Source organism: Scheffersomyces stipitis, chromosome 2, assembly GCF_000209165.1.
Source record: "Scheffersomyces stipitis CBS 6054 chromosome 2, complete sequence".
In the NCBI taxonomy this organism is placed as follows: Eukaryota; Fungi; Ascomycota; class Pichiomycetes; order Serinales; family Debaryomycetaceae; genus Scheffersomyces; species Scheffersomyces stipitis.
The window spans coordinates 1,268,101-1,289,358 of record NC_009042.1 but is presented as its reverse complement, the minus strand read 5'-3'; the positions used below and the strand labels follow the sequence as shown (position 1 = coordinate 1,289,358).

The window sequence follows — 21,258 nt, the reverse complement described above, 5'->3', positions numbered from 1 at the left end:
TTGTGTCAATATCTACTAGGTTTTGTAGGTTTATCTGAAACTGAAAGTTCTTCTATCTGTACATACTAAATCTACCATATTTCTACAATCTCTACCAATTCCTACCATTTCCAACCATTTCCAACCAACAATTCTAGATCTACATCTGAAAGACTATACTTAACCTCTCTGATCTCTCGAGCTCTACTAGCATCAATTCTTCCTCTTGCAATTTTTGGTATTCATCTGAACCGTCTTCAACATCTCCAGTCTTCCATACTCCCCTATTAAACTCTTTACCAATTATATCAATACCACCAATACAAGAATCCTACAATTTGTAGAAGTAGCCCATGCCAGCTCTACCTTACAAGACAGTGGCAGCATCCGTTCCTCTACCATCCCATTCCGTGTGCTCCACCACGAGCCGCATCGCCCAACTCACGAAAATCTCGCTACCACTCTCACTGAAAATCTCGGTAGCACAAACCAACGGGATGGAGACAGACGAAAAATTGGACACTGGCAAGAGCGAGACCCGTTTCAAATTGTCGACTCCACAACGAACGACTTTTGCACATTCTTATTTTGTCGCCAGAATCGCCCCAACGTCCAAACACCTCCCCGTGGACACCATTGCTTGTAATAGCCAGTATTTCATCAAGTAGAGACGCGATCCACTCACTAGTATCATTTCCCTGAGATTAACCAAGGTTTGATATTGAGAATTGAATTTATTGAAGACCAAGTGAAATTGATAGCTGGCATTTCCACTTTTTTGTAATTCTCACAATTCTGATCCTTGCCACTTTCCATCATATTTGTTGCGGTAGATATACAAGTTGTAATTCATTGCTTCATCTTCCATTATCGATACACCATATTAGTTAGATCAGCCCGGATTTTTCACGTTTTTCCATTTCACACAAAATTTGCCATTAGCTTTCCATGAATATCTCGTCCATGCTCTCCAACGAGAGCAGCACGCCTCCACCGGATACGTTTGTCAAGAATGAAGATCATGAGATCCTCAACGGAAAGTCTGCTGTAGAAAATGTGGAACCCCTCGACAACGTGATAGGGCCCATATTGAAGGTTCCATCCTCCGTTCACGCCGTGAATGGCTCTGAAGAAAACGGAATCGATCCAGACTACAAAGCAAAATTCGAGTCTCAAGTCAGTATCATGGCACAGTTGGATAGAGATGCTACATTGGCTAACGAATTACGACTTCTTGTCTTTGACGAAGTCAAGCTCAACAATTTGATATTGAAAACAGCGGACATGTCCTACAACTACATCGACCGAGTTGTTGCAGAAGACATCTCGTCAAGAAATAACAAAATCTCAGACACCAACAAGAATAAAGACTTGACTCCCCTAGATTACTCAAAGCCTCTCCACCACAATACGACCAGAGGCAAAGAGTTCAAGTGGGGTTCCACCAGAGAAGTCAACAAAATTGAGCCCAAAACTCGCAGAAAGAAACCCTCGTCTTCGGGAACACCGCTGGCTGCTGGCGCTTCTCCTTCTGTGAGGGGAGCTTCGAAAAAGAGCTCTAGAGCAAAGAGAACAACTACGGATTCGCCAGATGTACCAACTAAAAGACATAGAAGGGGTAAGGACGATGAAGACGAAGGCAGAACCAAGCTCAAGATCAAGATCTCCCTCAAAAAGGATACCGGCAGTGCTGAGGAAACCAATAAGACCAACTCTAAAGAACTCAAGGCTCTTGTAAAACAGTATGACAACACCTATGTGGCTATCTGGAAGGATATGTCAAGAAAGGATGGGCCAAAGGTGTCGAGATTGATGCAACAGGCTACGCAAGCAAAACTTATCAATCTCAAGAAGACGTCGATTCTCGCAGCCAGAGAAGCCAAGAGATGGCAGCTTCGTAACAACAAGAACCAGAAAGATCTCACAACTAAGGCCAGAAGAGCAATGAGAGAAATGTTCAACTTCTGGAAACGGAACGAGAGAATCGAGCGTGAATTGCGTAAAAAACACGAAAAAGAATTAATCGATAGAGCTAAAAAGGAAGAGGAAGAAAGAGAAGCCAAGCGACAACTGAGAAAGTTGAATTTCTTGATTACCCAGACAGAATTGTACTCCCATTTTATTGGGAAAAAGATCAAGACAGACGAGATCGAAGGGATTGATTCTGATCCGAATATCAGGAGTCTTAAGACGGATAGCAACTACGATAAGTATGTGGGCGTAGATGGAAGTAAAAAGCACGATATTGACTCCCTTGACTTCGATAACGATGACGAGGAAGCCTTGAATAAGGCAGCTGCTGCCAACGCACAAAATGCTCTCAGTGCTGCCCAAAATAAAGCTAAACAATTTAACGAAGATCCGTTGAAGAATCCTGACACTAACGGTGAAGAAATGAATTTCCAGAATCCAACGTTGATGGGAGACATTTCCATAGAACAACCGAAGATGTTGAAGTGCACGCTCAAGGAGTACCAGATCAAGGGTTTGAACTGGTTGGCCAATTTGTATGAGCAGGGTATCAACGGTATATTGGCAGATGAGATGGGTCTTGGTAAAACAGTCCAGAGTATCTCTGTTCTTTCCTATTTAGCCGAGACTCACAATATCTGGGGTCCCTTTTTAGTTGTAACCCCTGCTTCTACATTACACAACTGGCAGCAAGAGATCACCAGATTTGTTCCTGACTTCAAGGTCTTGCCCTATTGGGGTAACGCAAAGGATCGTAAGGTCTTAAGAAAGTTCTGGGATAGAAAGAGCTTCAGATACGGAAAGGATGCTCCATTTCATGTATTGGTTACTTCTTACCAATTGGTCGTTCAGGATGCTGCATATTTCCAGAAGATGAAATGGCAATACATGATTCTTGATGAAGCACAGGCTATCAAGTCTTCACAATCCTCCAGATGGAAGTCTTTGTTGTCTTTCAGTTGTAGGAACAGATTGTTGTTAACTGGTACACCTATCCAGAACTCAATGCAAGAGTTGTGGGCGTTGCTTCACTTTATCATGCCTTCTCTTTTCGATTCACACGATGAATTCTCTGACTGGTTCTCGAAGGATATCGAGAGCCATGCACAGTCCAATACCAACTTGGATGAACAGCAGTTGCGCCGTTTGCATGTTATCTTGAAGCCGTTCATGTTGAGAAGAATTAAGAAAAATGTCCAGAGCGAGCTTGGTGACAAGGTCGAAATTGATATTTTCTGTGACTTGACCAACCGACAAAAAAGGTACTACCAGATGTTGCGTTCGCAAATATCCATAATGGATTTGTTAGATTCGGCAAATAGCAACAACGACGACGCCACCAGTTTGATCAACTTGGTTATGCAATTCAGAAAAGTTTGTAACCATCCTGATTTGTTTGAAAGAGCAGACGTCAAGCTGAGTTTCTCGTTTGGCAGATTTGCTGAAACCAGTTCGTTCATGAGGGAAGGAAACGACTTAGAAATGGCGTACACCTCTGAAAACTTGATCAAGTACAACTTTCCCCGTTTAGTATACGATGAGTTGTTGACACCTACGTTCAATAACAGCATAGGTTCTAAGCAGAAGATCTTTGAGACTTTCAGCATATACAATGCCGACAATATCGACAACGGCAACAATGACACGTTTGGATGGTTGAGATTCGTGGATCATTCGCCACGTGAGTTGAAGAGAAAGGCATATCAAAACGTCATTGAGAGAGCCATTGAGCGCAAAGAGTACTCAGACATAAACTATGATGGGATAAATCGCTTCAATCAGGTATATGACGGCGATTTCATTCCAACACTGAAACTGTTGCTTATTGTAGAACATAATAACGACATCATTCATAAGATGAATGCTTCCGATGTGAAGGAACTCTTTTCTATCCAGCAACGTGTTTACGAGGATATGTACATAAACAATATTGATCCAGCTGCGGAACCTATTGCTTGTGCCACACCTATAACCGCACTTTGTAGCTCGGTTTCTTTCCCACAGAAGATTGAAAACGTCTTGTTTGATACCAAAGTGAGAGCTAGTTTGATGCCGTTATCGTTGAATAACGAATACGAGTTGTTGAAACACAATGTACCAGTCCCAGAGTTTCCCAAGTCTAGTTTGTTGCCTTCGTCTATTAGTAAGAAGATTGACTACTCCAACATCCGAATGCCTTCAATGAATAGATTCATTACCGAGGCTGGTAAGTTGGCCAAATTGGATGAGTTGTTAGTCGAATTGAAGCAGAACGATCATAGAGTGTTGATCTACTTCCAGATGACCAGAATGATGGATTTGATGGAAGAGTACCTCACCTACAGGCAGCACAAGTACATTAGATTGGACGGTTCTTCCAAATTGGACGATCGTCGTGATTTGGTGCACGACTGGCAAACCAAACCGGAAATATTCATTTTCTTGCTTTCCACAAGAGCTGGTGGTTTGGGAATCAATTTGACAGCTGCAGACACAGTCATCTTCTATGACTCTGATTGGAATCCTACCATTGACTCTCAAGCGATGGACAGGGCCCATAGATTGGGCCAGACTCGTCAAGTGACAGTGTACAGATTGCTCACCAGAGGAACAATCGAAGAAAGAATGAGAGATCGTGCTAAGCAGAAGGAACAGGTACAACAAGTGGTCATGGAAGGCAGAGCAGCGTTGCCCTCTAAGAAAGAAGAAGCTGCTAACAAAAAGAAAGACGTTGCCTTCTTGTTACTTGGAGAGGATAATGACGATAGTTCAGAGAAGCTGGTAGCAAGTTCTATCGCGTCTACCCCAGCTCCTGAGAACGGACAGTCTAAGAAGAAGAGAAAGACCGTCACTGCCGAGGATGCTTTGTCTAGCAAGAAGTTAGAGGAGTTGTATCACGAAGGTGAAGGTTCTTTCTCTGGAAATGCCACTCCTGCTCTTTAGGGGTTTCAATTGACATAATGAGGTCTCTTGTGTACATTAAATAGATCTAACTATTAGTGGTGTATAAATAGAAGTATTATTAAGAAATGAATAAATAGTAATAAATTAACAGTGCATGTAACGCTATAATACATAGCATTATGCTGAAGTTGTAACAGAAATTCACTACAGAGATTCTATTATCCTGTCATGTAATTTCTGACTCAGAAATGGCTGCTTGAATACCATGGTGTGAAGACAAGCTTTGTTCTAATTCAGTCAAAAACGGCTTTGCCAAACCAGAATCCTCGAATTCATTAGAGCTATCTTGAGACGCTCTATTTTCTACCGAAGTCTCCAGATGCTCATTCATGGAAGCATTGTCAAATTTGACAGTGTCGTGATCTGAGTTCGTTGTGTTTTTGTTCAACTTCAACAACTTATTCTCGCTTTCTAAGTTGTAGATTCTGTTGAAACTTTCTTCCAATTTGAGTTTGAGTTCTTCTTTTGAAATTTGCAGGGAACTTTTATCTCTTATTGAATCATTAATCAAGCCGTCTTGAACGTCTTCCTCATCGTAGGAAGTGATATGTGTAGAGCTGATCAAATCAGTCAAGCCACTGATGTTAGAATTCACCGAGTTTAGCGAAAACCGGTTGGAGTTTCTAGTTATATTATACTTCTTGCTGTTTGATAGCTGGTCTAGGGCGTCTTGATTGTACGTTTCGTAACTAGTAGGAGGAAGAATGTTGACATAGTTGTCGTCATAAGAAACACCAACATTTCCATTACCTTTAACTTGGGTCTTAGTTTGTCCTGAAGACCGACGAGATGCAGATACTGTGGACGACCTTCTGCTTTCTGCGCTATTCCGTCTAACTTCATTGTTCAGTTGTTTAGGATCCTCAAATACAGTTAATAATCCTAATTGAAGTCCAGTTGATAACCGTTTATATTTCTTTCCTGATGTTCCTTCAGGAGATAATACTCTGTCGCTGTCAACTACACTTGTTCTGGGCGTAACAGGACTTCCAAGAGGAATTTTCAAGGGCGTCACAGAAGACGGTAACGAATACCGTTTCTTAATGGAAGAAGTATGGAAAGTCTTCAAATTGAATTCACCTTTATTGGCTCTAGATGGAATCCGTGGCGACGTACTAGTACCATTTGAATCTGCTGGAGAAGCGTGCCGTCCCGTCCATCCATCTATATCGCTGAGTTCTTTGGCATTTAAATGGTACATTTCCTTTATGGATTGAATATCATCTTCGAACTGATTAAAAATCATTAACTTTTCGTTAAACTCATCCACATTGGTAATCGACTTTGTAGATCGATTATACGATTGGAAATACTTTAAATTAGTGCCAAGCTTGATTACTTTCCCAATTAATGATTCAAGATATTTATCGGTGTTCTCCATTTCATTAGAGTTTTCAACTGCCTGTTTTTCTTTGGAATTCCTGTTGGCTCTCACAGCTAGAATATCTTGGTTTTCATGGGAAATATTAAATCTTGTGTTCACCTCAACTGCAGCTGAATCGTTATTGTGAATATCATCAAAGTGATTAAATAATAATACAAAGCTATTAGTGATTTTATTGTGGTCATGAAGGACTTGTCTGATAAAGCCTAGTTTAGCAATATTGTTGAAAGCCGTGATGTCGTCATCACGCTCCCAATCCTCAGTTTTGATAGGTGGGAATTGATCCATAAGTTTGTAGATAAAAAAGTTTTTCTTTACCGATGATTCATTAATGGTGAGTAGTTGACAAATGAAAAGCTTCCTTAGCTGATTAAATTTATTCATATTGAATACAATTTCATCGAGGCTATTTTTTTCCTTGGAAGAACTGACTGGGCTATCCATTCCATTTAATTCTTCCTCATCCCCATCTCGATAGTCTTCTTGCAATAACAAAATATCAATATTGTTTAGGTTGCAATACTGCTCAAATAAATCCCCATTCAAATTGGGCAATAATCTCGCTATGGAAGTTCTTAGATTAAGGTTCAAAAAATGTAATGTGTTTGCAAGATGTTCTCTCAAAGAACTTTTGTAAACTTCTCGGGATTTACTATCATGATTCGCTTCGTCCTTATTACGATTAACGTAATAGTAAACATCCAACTCCTTCAAGATGATCAACTTTTGGATTAGCTTCTTGTTAATAGAATAGTTCAGAAGTAGAAAGCTATTCAAATATGACAAATTCAGCTGCGACATCACCAAAAGCTTGAATCGATTGAACTTAATCAACTTGGTCGAAATAATCAATAAGATCTTGAACATCTTCATCCGGTTTGAATACGACATGGTTGCAGAATAATTCAAGTGCCTTCTCTGCTCTTGTTTCATCAAGAAGATAATCAAGTTAATAATGATGATGACATTGTTTAAATTCCCATAGTTCCTTGAGTAGTGAAGACTGTACGATTTTTCCAAAACACGAAGCTGAGTGCCATCACAATTCAAGGTATTTACTAGTGGAAAGCTCTTGCGCTCAATCTTTTCAGCTTCAATTGTGTCTTTGAGATTTGAGAGTGCCTGTTCGCTTTTGGAGAGAATCATGGTGTCGTCCAATAGATTAGACACAACCAAGCCATATTTGAATTTCTCCCAGAACGTTCTTTCGATGCCATGAAGCGACAAGTATTTGTGAATATACTTCGAGAGGTTTTCAGTTGTTGGATGTAAGGGCGATGGTATATACTGGTGATAATAGTCGGAGAAATCCGGTTCTCCTGGTTGTTGGTAGTATGCAGTGTTATAAATAGAGCCATAGTTGTTATTATTATTACTATGATTGTTGTTGTCGTAGTTTTGGCTATTAGTTTCGTAATTTTCGTAAGCTTGATAGAGCTGATGCAGTTGGTTAAATGTTCGTGGATGCGGTACATGAGGATTGTAAGGCTTAATGTCATCATCAAAGTTCAGACTGATAGAATGCAAGGGTTGTAGCTGATTCTGGAAGAAGTTATGGTTCGACATTGACGGTGATGATACAGACTCTTCTATACCCCAGTCGCTGATTTCTGGCGGCGGAGGAATCGACAATGCATTCTGCTGATTATGAGATGAAAGAAGTGGGATATGGCTCAATTGGGACGTTGCCATCTGTGTAAAATGACTTAGTTGAGATGAAATATTCGAGGCTGCCAGAGCTTTTGAAGGTTCTTGATGCTTGGGATTCGGCTCACTTGGCGTTCCATATCCGCCATAGCTGGCCAAGTAGCTTGAGAGAGGGTTCAATCTGTCGAAGTTCATGAGTGCATTGGAAGATATTTGATGAAAAGTTACAGCTGGCTATCAGTAAAGGTAAAAGTACAGAATTCTACTTCCAGGACGAATGTGAGTATCAAGATGAACGTGTTAGGCACGATGATGAGCCTTATCGTTGGTTGTGAATTGAATGGTTACCACCTATTGGTGAGCACTTAAGTATTAAATAGGAAGATTAATGAAGTGAATTAACGTGTATCAATTATGACCACAAGAGTCTATGATAATGAAGACAATGAATGATGACAATAACAATGAATATGAAATACTAGGATCAAACGACAGCGATTTTTTTTGTATCAGACTTCTGTATGTCTTTTTGTAGACCTTGTTAGCGGAAAATAGACGACCTGTACTGTGTGATCCGAACAGATTCGTCTACAAGATCAAAATGAGATTGAAAAACTCAACTGCTAATCTCTGAACAAGCCAAACAATCGCAGCAGTCGTTCTAGCCTGCTATTCTACGAGAAATAGTTCTTGAATTTGCTGCTAACTAACAAAATAGTTATGTTTTGATTAGATCATTTTTTGTTGTACCTGTATGGTCTCGATCACGTGCGAGATATATCCGGTTGCATATGATAAAAGATGGAGTAACCTTCTCCTGAATAGTGGCTAAAATTTATTGTATCTGGAACCTGCAAATTCGTTTTTTTAGTAATTGCAAAAAGTGCCAATGGCGGTAATACCAATATCAATTCTTGTCAAAAGAGAGGACGACGATGAAGCACCGCAACATCTCAAATGGCTCAAGTTCGTCCTCGCAGTGGTTTTCGCAGCTATTGTGGTCACCATCGTACTAAGAATTCACACCAGGAGAATCAGGGAATTAAACAAGATCAAGCACAAACAGCCAACACGAAACAGGCCGTTGAGAAGAATTCCAAGTCGCTTTGCAATTACTTCGAGCCAGCAAGCTCAACAACTGCAAACACATCAGCTTCATTTGGCGGAAATCACAGATCCATCGACCCTTGAACCGACTCATGATCGAAGCGAGTCTATTTCTTCGGACCACATAGCAATATCCGCTCTCCCGCCCATATACTACGACGACCGTCCTCCGCCATATCCTTCTACACATATGGAACAGCCAGAAAGACGATTTTTCCCTCAGAGACCTTCAGAGGACAGTTGAAGGTCTATGGCAAAAAAACACGCCAGATGCAAATACTCAGTTAATGGAGCACCTGGAAATACAACGACGAAACGAACAAAAAGACAAATGACACGACGGCACAATAACGTGGCAATGAAGCATACGAGACTACACTATCTATTATTAAAATACGAATTCCCTTTCTATATCGCTGTAGACGAACTCTGTTTGTAAGCAAAGACAGAGATGGAACTAAAATAGGATGATTTTGCAACCGCACTAATATAAGCCACTGTGACGAGTGAGCGAGAAGCAAGTGGGCAATTGAGATAATAACGTCTAGACACTCGAGTTGACTTCCTCTACAGTCACTGCAGTATTCATTTCCCAACAATTCTGTTCTGGTGACGTACTCCGGTACCTGCTGCTGCAACCGTTAATTCCTTCTCCATCTTTGCTCATCTCCCCCACAATTGAAGTTAAATCCTCTAAATTCCGGTCTGAACACCTTACCAAATGACCAACTCTCCCACAATGGACAGCTGCCGGCGTTCTATTCTCGAGTTGTTAGAGTACAATCATGAGGCTATCTCGGTTCCGATTGGTTCCGTTCACTGTAACCTGTTAGGAAAATCGTACAATCGTACAATTGCAAAAATATCTACAGCGAAAAAATATGGTAAATAAATCTTCCTATCTCCAGGATTATACAAGCTGCAATTTTCACGATTTTCGGACCAAATTTCCGCCATTGAACTATTACGAAGGCTAGTCCAATCTGTGCCAATTATTTTGCTCCTCTTTCTCCTCCTTTCCCCGATATAGTGGCTGCCACACAGCTACTAGAGCGTCTGGATGTCTTAACACATCCCAAATGACAACCGCCCAACACTTCCTTCTAATGCATGTACTGCATGTACAACAAAAAAAGATCTCAGACCTGCACTAACCATCCCACAAACTTCGCCTGAGCAATAAACTCCCATATATTTTATGTAGAAGAATCCGGTTCATATAGCGTTTGATTTCACATATAGAAAACGACCTCAGAGCCTGGGAGTATCCCACCAAAACCCGACCAATGTCCACAGGAGCCGCGGCTGAGAAGCTTCCAAACAGTGTCAGCATCGCAGTTGGGGCCGGCGATGACTTGCAAAAAGTGAAGGGCCATCCCCAAGGAGCCAGAATCAACGCTCAGAACGGCGATTCCGCCAAACAAAGCACCAGAACTAAGAAAACAGCTATTGTCTACAAGAAACCAGAATGGTACATCCTTGCCATATATGATGTCATGTTATGGTTGCTTTCCGTCATTTTCGACTGTTTCTTCAGAGAGATCAGACCCCGTGGTGCCTTCAGATTGCCCAAGTCCGGGCCCGTAATCTTCGTAGCAGCTCCGCATGCAAATCAATTCGTTGATCCCATCATTCTCATGAACCAAGTCAAGCGTGAATCGCAAAGAAGAATCTCGTTCTTGATTGCCGAAAAATCTTATAGACAGGCTTTCATTGGTCACTTGGCCAAATGCCAGTTGGCTATTCCAGTCGTCAGAGCCCAGGACACCTTGACTAAGGGTACCGGTAAAATCTACGTTGATTTCAAGAACAGCCCTTTGAAAGTCACTGGTAAGGGTACCAAGTTTACCACCGAGTGTACAGTCAAGGGATTGATCGCTTTGCCTCAATCTCTTGGTGCTTCGGAAATCACGGAAATCATTTCAGACACCGAGTTAGTTATCAGAAAGGAGTTCAAGAACACAGAAAAGATCAATAGTTTACTCTCTCAGGGTACCTCTTACAAAAGGGCCGACAAGATTGATCAAAAGCAAGTGTACCAGTTGGTCTTCGACCATTTATCTGATGGTGGATGTATTGGTATCTTCCCAGAAGGCGGCTCTCATGATAGAACCAATTTGCTTCCATTGAAAGCAGGTGTTGCCATCATGGCTCTTGGTGCTATGAGCAACGATCCTAATTGTAATGTTACCATTGTTCCTTGTGGTATGAACTACTTTAACGCTCATAAGTTTAGATCGAGAGCTGTTATAGAGTTCGGAAACCCCATAGAAATCCCCAAGGAAATGGTTAAGAAGTACTCTAATCCCGAGACCAACCGTGAATCGGTCAAAGAATTGTTGGACTTAATCCAGACTGGTTTGAAGTCGGTCACAGTTACTTGTGACAACTACGAAACTTTGATGGTTATTCAAGCTGCCAGAAGATTGTACGCCGGAAATTTTGCTCAACACTTGCCATTACCTTTGGTTGTTGAAATGAATAGAAGATTGGTGCAAGGATACCAACACTTCCAGTCTGAACCTAAAGTGCAAGAAGTGAAAGAAAAGATCTTGAACTACAACCAGATGTTGAAGCACTTGTATTTACCTGATCACCATGTTGAAGAATGTGATGAATCGAACAAGTTGAGAATGGTCCCTGTCCTTATCTACAGAATTGTTAAATTGTTTTTCTTTTTCATATTGGCTTTACCTGGTGCCATCTTGTTTTCCCCTGTTTTCTTGACTTCTAAGCTTATCTCGAAGAAGAAGGCTAAGCAAGCGTTGGCCGCATCCACCGTCAAGATCAACGCTAATGACGTTGTTGCTACCTGGAAGATTCTTATTGGAATGGGTTTAGCTCCTGTTGTCTACAGCTTCTATGCATTTATTGGTACTTGGTATTGTTACAAAAATGACATTTTGCAAAATCATAGATTAGTTCTTGTTTGGATTTTCATCTACATGTGCGGTGTTCTTGTCACTTACTCGGCATTGATAACAGGAGAGCAAGGCTTAGATTTGTTAAAGTCTATCCGTCCACTTTATCTTTCCATTACTTCAGGCTCTTCGGTTAAGGAATTGAAGAAGGCAAGAAATGAATTGAGTGAAGATATTACAGAATTGGTTAACACTTTTGGTCCACAGTTGTATCCAAAGGATTTCAACTTGTTGGAGATCAAAGAACAATTGAATATGAAGGAAGGTGTTAATTATATTGACAGTGATGAAGAAGAAGACAGAAAGACAGAAGAGTTGAAGAACCGAAGACTCAGAAAGCGTAAAGACGCTAAGAAGGCTAAGAAAGAGGCTGAATCCGTTCATGAATTTGAAGTCAGTGCTTCTACTGGCACTCCTGATGACAGCCATGGAGAACTCTCCACAAGATCTTCGTCAGTCTCAGACGGTATTTCTTTAATGAATTCTGATAATTCTTTAACTAACATCCCCATGTTTTCTGATTATCAGTTACATCACAATATCAAGAATCCAGACCTTATTCTTGAACAACAATCTGCATTGCCATCTACAGTAAATTCAACAAGGAACTCTACTGCATCCATATATGATGATTATAGACACACACAAATTGACCAGCCTCATTTACGTCCATCCAACCTATCAAGACAAGTATCCAGCGACCAAATGGAATTCAACTTTTCTTCAAAGGTCGAACCAAGGAAGATGAACCTCTCTGATAAGATAAAGAGCAGATTGAGAGAAAATAGAGGAACTGACAAACACTAACCACCTAGACCTACGCTATTTAGTAGATTCTATAATACATTTTTAAATACAGATTATACCTAATTAACACTGGCCTGCCTCTCGTAGAATTCAGACACTTGTGTTGAACTTGTAGCGTCCTCAATGCCTTTATCGTCTCTGATTCTAAGGAAACGAGGAAATCTCAAGGAAATACCCTTTCCGTATTCCTGATGAGCTGCCTTGTAGATTGGACTCAACGACAAGTCTGCTGTCAAGACCTCAAAGATCGTGGTTGGTTCGAACCAGACATCAGGCTTTGCGTTGGAATTCGTGGTATCATAAACATAATACGGCTTGGGGACAGAAATTTCAGTAGGCTTCAATTTCGTATGAAGAGAAGCCAAATCTTCGTCAGAAAACCCAGTACCAATCTTACAAGTCGTTTCATATTCGCCTGTATCCTGGTTATAAGAAGCCAATAAGAAACCACCATAATTTCCAGTACGTTTGCCTCTTCCAATATAAGCTCCAATAACGACCAAATCTAACGAATCGCCAACTCCCGCCAAGTAATCTTTCTTAAGTTTCAACCAATTTCTAGATCTCTTGGAAGGCTCGTAGTAAGATTCCTTACCATTAAGCATCTTCACCATTAAGCCTTCACAAGAGTCTTTAACAGATTGATCAAGGAATTGCTGTAATTCATCAAGGTTAGAGGAGTTTTTTGCAGTTGCAAATTGGAACTTGCCGTCCATTGGCGTCAAGTTCTCTTCCATGACCTGTCTTCTTTCTTTCAAGGACTTTGTAATTAAAGGTTCATTATCAAAATAAAGAATGTCGAATGCAAACAAACAAATATGTACAGTAATATCTTTTTCATCAACATCTTTACGTTTACGTGTAGATAATACTTGGAAGGGCAAAATCTTGTTAGCAACTCTGTCCCAGGCCACAGCCTCACAGTCCAATATCATGGATGGAGCCTGACCCTCTTGTGTCTTTATGAAATCTTTCATGATAGAAATCAAATCAGGGTATCTTTCGGACATATCCTCAGAATTTCTAGAGTAGATTCTTACAGTGCCATCATGTAAAAGATGTACCTGAGCTCTTTCGCCATCGTACTTATACTCACATGTGAACTCCTCTCCTTGGAACCGATCCAAGACTTCACTAATAGACTTTGTAGGCTTGGCCAACATCGGCTTGAGAGGTATTCCAGGCGTTAATTGGCAATGGTCTAACAAGTTGAAAATGCCATACTCGTATGCGTTTCTTATCAATATCTCGTAGTTTGGGATTTGAGAAAATGCTTCTCTAACTACATCTTCAGATTGAGTCAACTTTTCTGGGTTTATTCTCTTGGAGTCTTTTGCTTCATAGTTGACAAAAGCTTGAGCAAGACCAATCAATACTGTCTTTTCGGCAAGACCGATTCTCAACTTACCCTCCAAAGATCTAATCAAGAATTTAGCTTCAGAAGATTTGGCATTACATGCGGTCAACATTTTGTTGATTAACGAGATCTTCTTAGCCTGCGAATCCTTACCAGTGGATTTGGCAATCTTTGTAAGGTTTTCAAACACCTGGTCTACATCTAAGGGTGCTGGTTTGAACATGGTGGGTTGTCCAGATCTTGATTTCTGAGCGACTAAGCCAAGATCACCAACTTCTTGATAATCCTTCTTGATTTTGGTGCTAGGTCTTCCGTAACATTCGCTGATAGCCTTGATCAAGATAGTTTCACCAAGACCAAGCTCTAAGTCTGGCTCATAGTCTGGCCCCAATCTGTTGATGAACAAATACACAATCTTTACAAGTTTATCCACAGTCGATTGCTTCAAGATTTCTAGGAAAAATTCAGAGACGATGGCTGTTATTTTCAATCTTGAAGATTCAGCTTCAATCTTGTCCAAAACATCTGTCAACTTAGAGTAGGGGATTTTGGCTGAAAGCTTCTCTCCCACATGTTTTTCATGTTCTTTCTCTGACAACTTTATCAACTCCGATGCTTCTTTTATTTCTTCTGTTTTGTCCTTTTCAGGCTCACTTTCGCTTGGATCCGTATCCGGCTTCTGTTCCTGATCTTTTTCGGACTCTTGCTGAGATACTTGGAAAGCTTCTCTTTTGTTTTGTTCATCGGTAAGAGATTCTGATTTTTGGTTTTTAGGCAGCTTATTGACAGTCTGAGATAACAACAGGTCAACTGACATTGCTGTTTTGGGCTTTTTTATTCCTTCAGTATCGCCCTCGCGTGCTCTCTTCAATGTAGCACCAGATCCAAAGAATCTTCCAATGCTCTGTTGACGAGGGGCCATTTTAAAATACAGTCCTACCAATGGATAGCAAATGAGTCTAGGAGTCGAGATAGGAACAGGTCTAAGGAAAAGCAAACTCCTCAACATTAACTGAGGCAGCTTTGTGGAAATAGTGGAGTTTCTATCCATCTCTTTCGCTCTCCAAATACGCGTTTGAGAATTATCGCGTATTATATTGGTAGCGCTACACACATATTGGTTCTACTTCATTACAATATGTGATTTTGGGCAAACGGGACTGACGTGACAATTTTGTAAACAGAACCGCTTGTGTTGTGAAACTAACTTCTCTCCTTATTTGGAAGTGAAAGCAGATGGGAAAGGACATTGTCAAGTAGAATCTTAAGTAATTGTCCTTTGCAACCAATTTGTATATGCAAGCTACACATGCAGGTTCAAATGCATTTTGCATCCATCCAAGTACGAAGTCTTATTTCGTAGAGTCAGGCAACATTCTTACATTTTTAAATTTATATAAGAACTATCCATATGTACAAGAGGCAGAAATAGTATTTACAAGATTTGACTTAATCGTGATGTATTTTTAATCAACTAGAAACCAAAGAATATTTCGCAGCAAGCACACTTTTTGTTTGAAGTATCCGACAATGTAACACCCTGGGTCTAGAAACAGTAGTTGGCTTCTTCACAAGCAACCAAGATTCTATTTAACAAGATTCGTTACTTGAGTAACTACAACTTCGCTACATTTTTTATATATTTGCGGGCCATTTTAGCCAATAACAGTACATGTGAGAAGCGTGAAACATCTATATAGAAACTAAAGTACAATAGTCTAACTTTTAAGAAAGAATGCTAAATAGTAACATCCCAGATACTCTGAGGCCCTCTTTCTTCGTAAACCTCACTGTCAATAAACAACTCACGGCCGTGGTTGGAATTGTTCGAAAAGATCTGCTTGGAATAGATCTCTCCTCCCAAGAAGAAAACATCTTCCCACGATCCACCTCTTTCTTTAGGCTTCTTCCATTCCGGGAAATAGTCAGGATACTTGGCAAGCTTAATGGCACTTGGAACTTGAGCCAAGTTGGAGTTTGTCTCGCCGTCCACAGAATCCTCTGCCTGTTGGTACCTGGCAAGAGTGACATTGATACCATTGGAGTCCTTTGCAGATCCTGTTGATTCACCGGGTTCACTGATAAGATACTTTTCTGATAATCTGACTAGCACAGCCTCCTTCAAGCCAGGAATCTTGAATGTCGAGCCTACAAGAATGATGTTATCGTAGCAATCTTGTCTTTTTTCAAAGTCCGGTATCAATGCCAACGAGTTGTATATGGCATCAGTCACCACTTCAACCAACTTGGCTGCACTTTGGAATCTTTCCTTGCCTACGTATATTTTCTCGCCCGATTTGGAATCGACAAAGAAATTCCTTTCAAGTTCCTTATTGGGTTTTTCATCTTCGACTTCACCGTTGATTATGGCACCTTTGTCGTCAGACGCTACGATTTTTGCTACGTCAAATTCATCGTCCTCTTGTTTGGATTCCAAGTCGGCAAACGAATAGAACGAGCTCTCGTGGTCGGTTAAAACTTCGTATATGCCAGATATCTTCAAGTCTTCCACTTGTGCATCTGTGAAGTTGGGCAAAGTTTTCTTTATTTCTTCGTTCAATGTGATGCCTCCTACGCCCGTCAAGTACTTGCCTGCGAATTTAACGGTCTGGTAACCGACTACAGGCACGACCTGGATGTTGTTGTGACCTACATTTACTACGACCGAATTTGTGGATGAGCCCACACCGAAAGTGGACGACAATGATAAGTCAAGGATATTAAACGCTGTAAACTCCAAGGATTCAATCACGTATTTGGTGATACACTCGATATCTGACCGGGACCACGTCAAAGAAGGCACTATAAGAAGTAAAGGAATCTGGTTGATGGTAACAATAGGATTTTTGGTGATGACACTCTGCAAAATAATCTTCAACAAGTAGTTGAACGCAGGCAAGTCCACCACTTTGGAGTTGTGTATGGGGTGGATTTCTACGAAATCAGTGTCGTTTTCGTCACGTTTGGACTTGTATTCTTTGGTGGTGGGATTCTGGTAAGCAACCGAGGGAATCTTGTATTGTGGAGGAGCAAGGGAGTCTTGCAACCCAAATGAGAACAACGTGTGCTCAGAGCCGGGATGGACCACTAAGAAGTTTTCTTCTTTGTACAATGGCATTTTGAATAAAAGAAGTATGAAATTGAATCTACGTTTCAGTATTCTTGTTTGTATTCATTAAAGGTTGCTCACTTAAAGATGCGTATACTAAAGTTGATTTTTCGTTCACCAAAAGTTGCCTGTGCACGACAAACGATTGCAAATTGTAGCAGTACAAAGTAATCAGCTGAAGAGTGGCTCCATAGATTTGCAGAAAAGAGCTTGCAACGGCTAGATATATATTCTATCTTCTTCCTTGTGAAAGAGTTGAATACCAGAGTTTTTGTTTTTTATGTAAATTTTCAAAAAATCTGAAAAATGTCTATTCCTTCTCAGTTAATCACAACTTTAGAATACAAAACTGTGGAACCAACCTCTATAAAGATAGAATTTTCTTTCTCAAATTGGTTCTGAAATAAGGTCGTTATACACTTTAGATATTATAGATTATGGCATCATAAATTGAAGCCTTTGTAATTATATATTCCGTTACTATATTCCGTTATAATATGCTCTGTTACGTCTAGTCAAAGTCCAAGTCGTTATCCAGAACACTGGCCAAAAACTTGTTATAATTAGCCCGTGTTCCCAACACAGACTTCTTGCTTACGGTACTCACCAGCCTCTTGACGAAGTCGTTATGGTCAACTAAGTCTGGTTTGAATACTTCTTCATCGAGTGAATCGACAAGTTTGACTTCATTGATGAATGGCAAGTCTTCGTCCACAGGAGCAGGAGGCAAATGCTTATTGGGAGATACTCGAGAGCTGAAAGAGTCTACCAGGTCTTTTCTGGATCTGACAGGAGATGTTTGTTTTCTATAGTGACTCATTTTTGCGTCTGCAGTGTTCAACCTATATAACTGCGGAGGTTTATTCGAAGCGAGATCAGGAGCACTTTGGAAACGATGACGCGACTGAGGCAAATGCTGTTGCTGATGGCTATGAGGAGACTCCGAATGGAGAGGTCTGGGGCTCATTCTGAAAGGAGTGACTCTGATGGAAGAATGTTTTCTTTCTCTAGAAGGAGGAGCCAAAGGATCCTCCAGTGAGTGGATTGATGGAGATTTCGATTTAGGAAGCGATTCCGAGTCATCGTCATCTGATTCATAATAGTGTTCGGTATAATGCAGTTCTTGGTCGTCATGTTCTTGTTGATTGTCTTGCTGTTTTGGGGTAGAGTCTGTGCCATTGATTCTGGCTTTGATCTGATCGATGATCTTACCAGAATTGCCGAGGTCCAGCAAGGTGACGATTCCAGAATACCAGGTTGCACAACCAATGACTACGGATACAACGACTAGGACTTTTAAGACATTGAATATGACAATGGCATAATGCAACAACAAGTCCTGAGATCGATACAATACTAGAGTTGATACAGCTCCTAGCACAAAGCTCTGGATATGGAAGTGTTTCACGGATTGGTTCCCAACAGCAGACTTCATTCTGTCTAGGAATGTAGAGCTATTAGTGGGAATTGCAGCTGGGGTGTAAGTGGAAGAAAAAGAAGTAGGAGGGAATGGTTTTGAAGATGTTTTGGGAGAGGTTGGTTTTGAGACCTTTTGTTTGATGCGCTTTTTCTCTGGTGCCTGAGATTTGGGAGGCTCTACTTCAGGCTTGGGTTCTTCGGGAAGTTTGTAGGAACAGTCGAGAAGTTCGTTGATGTAGTCGTCGACTTTCTTTTTATCTTCGGCATACTCGATGGAGCTGATGTCGTTGTTGTCGACTTTCTTCAACCGGAACACTCCATCATTGTCTTGTTTGTAGACGAGCTTCTTCTTTTTGGTAGTGGTTACGCTGGTAGCCATGGATGGAAGGATATATGTATGGGGTTGTATGTGACTATAGTGTGTAAACTGTTTCAAAAAAGAGCTTGTTAAAAATCTACAGGTGAACACTGTTAATAAATACTGGCTGGAACCAGGCTTGTTCACAAAAGCCGGGGAAATTCAATATTTGGCACGGATAATACGAAATGAACAACGGACAAGAAACGACAGTCGATGAGTTGAAAAAATCATATAACTGAAGAAAATATTATACTAAATGAGCAAAAAAGACCACAACGAAATATACCACCTCAGCAGAATATCGAGAGACAATATTATATTTATGTAGATGCTTGATCGCAGGTGATGCAATATCTATGACCAATATAATACAGGCACACAGCTGAAATAAGGGTGGAAAAATAGTAAACAATACCTCTAAAATTATTGTCTAAAGAGATACGAAGGTTTCAGCTGAAGATGAGGCTACAAGGCAATTTCACCATCGTGTTGCCCTCTTTCAGACGAGACCAGAAGTGGCAAAATTCTTGGAACAGCCTTGAAAAACCATAACTACACTGGTCCATGCCAGCTACAATGACACGGATCCAACCATCTACAATATCTACAGTGTGACGACGAGCCAGTCTGCTACAACCACCAAATTGTCGAGTTCGTTGACATTGCAATATTCTGACAATACAACAATCCGAAGAACAATACCGTCGGACAATCGTCTCCAGCAATTGTTATCTCGCTGACAATTGTAAACCAAACTTATCAATCGGCACATTCAACAGGGCAAATTTCACAATAAGTCTGTCACAATAAGCTCACATTATATATGCCAGGCACCTCATCCGTGAGATCCTGTCATACGAGCACTTACAGGGCTGGCTGGCTACAGCCCCCAGCTCCCTACTTTGGTGGCTTCTCGGGTAACCAAGAGAACTGTTGGCAATATGGCTCATGGGAATGTGCCTGAATTAGACTGTTTTGTGGTGATCTGGAGTATTGACATTTTCCCCATTGCGGGTAAGGTGTTTTCTACGACCGCAATCACCTTTCCTAATGGGGTATAATTGATACAGTAGCTGGGGTAATGGCATGTCACGAGACCGCAGACTTCATGATACTACAGCTTCATGTGCCACGAGGGAGACACGGACTAGCTGGATAATGAATGGCTGTTTTTGATTGTAGATTCGTGGATGTATGGGATGAAAATCAGAAGAAAAAGTTGCGAATCTAAGTTGAATATCTAGAAGGGAGAGACCGAGATTTTACCAATTTTTTCACCAATTTTCTCTCCATCTCTGTCACGCCAGTATTCTGCCACACCTCCCCTGGACGTGGAGTATTGCAACTACAGTCTACAAAACGCATCTTCTACTAGTAGATTATAGTGGCTGCGTTTGATTCTATCTTGCTGATTTTCTACCAGAACCAGAAACCTTTTCTCTAGAATTATTCCTTATATTACATTATGCCAGCTGGAGACGTAGCCTCCTCCTATAAATACTCATCTATTCTATTGTACAAGAGCTAACCTGTAACTCACAAGTAGCCACGAATTCTTCTCGCCAACTGGATGTCCTTCTGCATGATTGTCACCCGTTTGGCATGTATGGCACACAAGTTGGTGTCTTCTAGCAAATGCACCAAGTAGGCTTCGCAGGCTTCTTGCAAGGCTAGCACGGCATTGGACTGCCATCTGATCCCGTAGTCAGCTCCGATATAGTCTTCGGCCACTTCTTTGACAAGTCTGGCAAATGGCAATTTACGAATCAAGAGGTCAGTGTTTTTCTGGTACTGTCTGATTTCTCGAAGAGCAACGGTTCCTGGTCTATATCTTCTTTTCACAGTAGCTTGCACTGTAGGATCCCCCGGCTGATTTCTGTAGATTCCCGTCTGTTGCTGTCTACTGGCTCCAGATTGCGGCCGCGACCCAGGAGCAGCAGAACGTTGTGGTTGTCTTCCTCTTTGCTGTTCTTGTCTTTCTCGTTCTCGCTGTCGTCTCAATGCGTTGGACGAGGGTAACGGTCTATTGGAGCTTGTAGAGATTCTAGCCATATTGATATGAAGTTTCTGAGATCAATAATAGTGAAAATAGAACTGTGAGCTGTGCTGCGATACTAATGTCGTGGTGCTGTTATGCTAGAGGATTGTTTCAGAAATGATAGAGATAGTAGCGATAGTCTTGAATATGGAACTCGGCTACAGCCTAAAACACTCCAATTAAAAGTAATACAGATATTGAAAGCCCTTTATTCA

At 40.9% G+C, this 21,258-nt stretch overlaps 8 protein-coding genes across 8 annotated transcripts; 3 read left to right on the top strand and 5 right to left on the bottom strand. All coding sequences in view use genetic code 12, as the record gives it.

The window, feature by feature from the left end:
* Positions 1–927: 927 nt before the first annotated feature.
* INO80 (DNA ATP-dependent helicase similar to Snf2p) lies at positions 928–4,974 on the top strand (the record flags this gene model as incomplete). The annotated part of the gene is made up of 3 exons (XM_001382977.1): positions 928–1,026; positions 1,075–1,287; positions 1,375–4,974. The coding sequence occupies 3 exons, from the start codon at positions 928–930 to the stop codon at positions 4,870–4,872; spliced, it is 3,810 nt and encodes a 1,269-aa protein (XP_001383014.2).
* Positions 4,975–5,059: 85 nt separating this feature from the next.
* PICST_29828 (predicted protein) lies at positions 5,060–8,119 on the bottom strand (the record flags this gene model as incomplete). The annotated part of the gene is made up of 1 exon (XM_001382429.1): positions 5,060–8,119. One exon carries the CDS (start codon positions 8,117–8,119, stop codon positions 5,060–5,062), a length of 3,060 nt encoding a protein of 1,019 aa, XP_001382466.2.
* A 694-nt stretch (positions 8,120–8,813) lies between these two features.
* PICST_29827 (predicted protein) lies at positions 8,814–9,275 on the top strand (the record flags this gene model as incomplete). Its single annotated transcript, XM_001382976.1, has 1 exon — positions 8,814–9,275. One exon carries the CDS (start codon positions 8,814–8,816, stop codon positions 9,273–9,275), a length of 462 nt encoding a protein of 153 aa, XP_001383013.2.
* A 996-nt stretch (positions 9,276–10,271) lies between these two features.
* On the top strand, positions 10,272–12,824 carry SCT1 (glycerol-3-phosphate O-acyltransferase (GPT1)). The gene is made up of 2 exons (XM_001382975.1): positions 10,272–12,349; positions 12,386–12,824. The coding sequence occupies exons 1-2, from the start codon at positions 10,318–10,320 to the stop codon at positions 12,757–12,759; spliced, it is 2,406 nt and encodes an 801-aa protein (XP_001383012.1). The 5' UTR covers positions 10,272–10,317; the 3' UTR covers positions 12,760–12,824.
* PICST_56005 (ATP dependent DNA ligase) lies at positions 12,819–15,038 on the bottom strand (the record flags this gene model as incomplete). Its single annotated transcript, XM_001382428.1, has 2 exons — positions 12,819–14,935; positions 14,996–15,038. 2 exons carry the CDS (start codon positions 15,036–15,038, stop codon positions 12,819–12,821), a joined length of 2,160 nt encoding a protein of 719 aa, XP_001382465.2.
* An 816-nt stretch (positions 15,039–15,854) lies between these two features.
* ARP9 (Actin-like protein ARP9 (Chromatin structure remodeling complex protein ARP9) (SWI/SNF complex component ARP9)) lies at positions 15,855–17,234 on the bottom strand (the record flags this gene model as incomplete). The annotated part of the gene is made up of 1 exon (XM_001382427.1): positions 15,855–17,234. The coding sequence occupies one exon, from the start codon at positions 17,232–17,234 to the stop codon at positions 15,855–15,857; it is 1,380 nt and encodes a 459-aa protein (XP_001382464.1).
* Positions 17,235–17,736: 502 nt separating this feature from the next.
* Positions 17,737–19,023, bottom strand: PICST_29823 (predicted protein; the record flags this gene model as incomplete). Its single annotated transcript, XM_001382426.1, has 1 exon — positions 17,737–19,023. The coding sequence occupies one exon, from the start codon at positions 19,021–19,023 to the stop codon at positions 17,737–17,739; it is 1,287 nt and encodes a 428-aa protein (XP_001382463.2).
* A 1,518-nt stretch (positions 19,024–20,541) lies between these two features.
* Positions 20,542–21,057, bottom strand: PICST_54259 (histone H3 variant; the record flags this gene model as incomplete). Its single annotated transcript, XM_001382425.1, has 1 exon — positions 20,542–21,057. The coding sequence occupies one exon, from the start codon at positions 21,055–21,057 to the stop codon at positions 20,542–20,544; it is 516 nt and encodes a 171-aa protein (XP_001382462.1).
* Between the last annotated feature and the right edge of the window lie 201 nt (positions 21,058–21,258).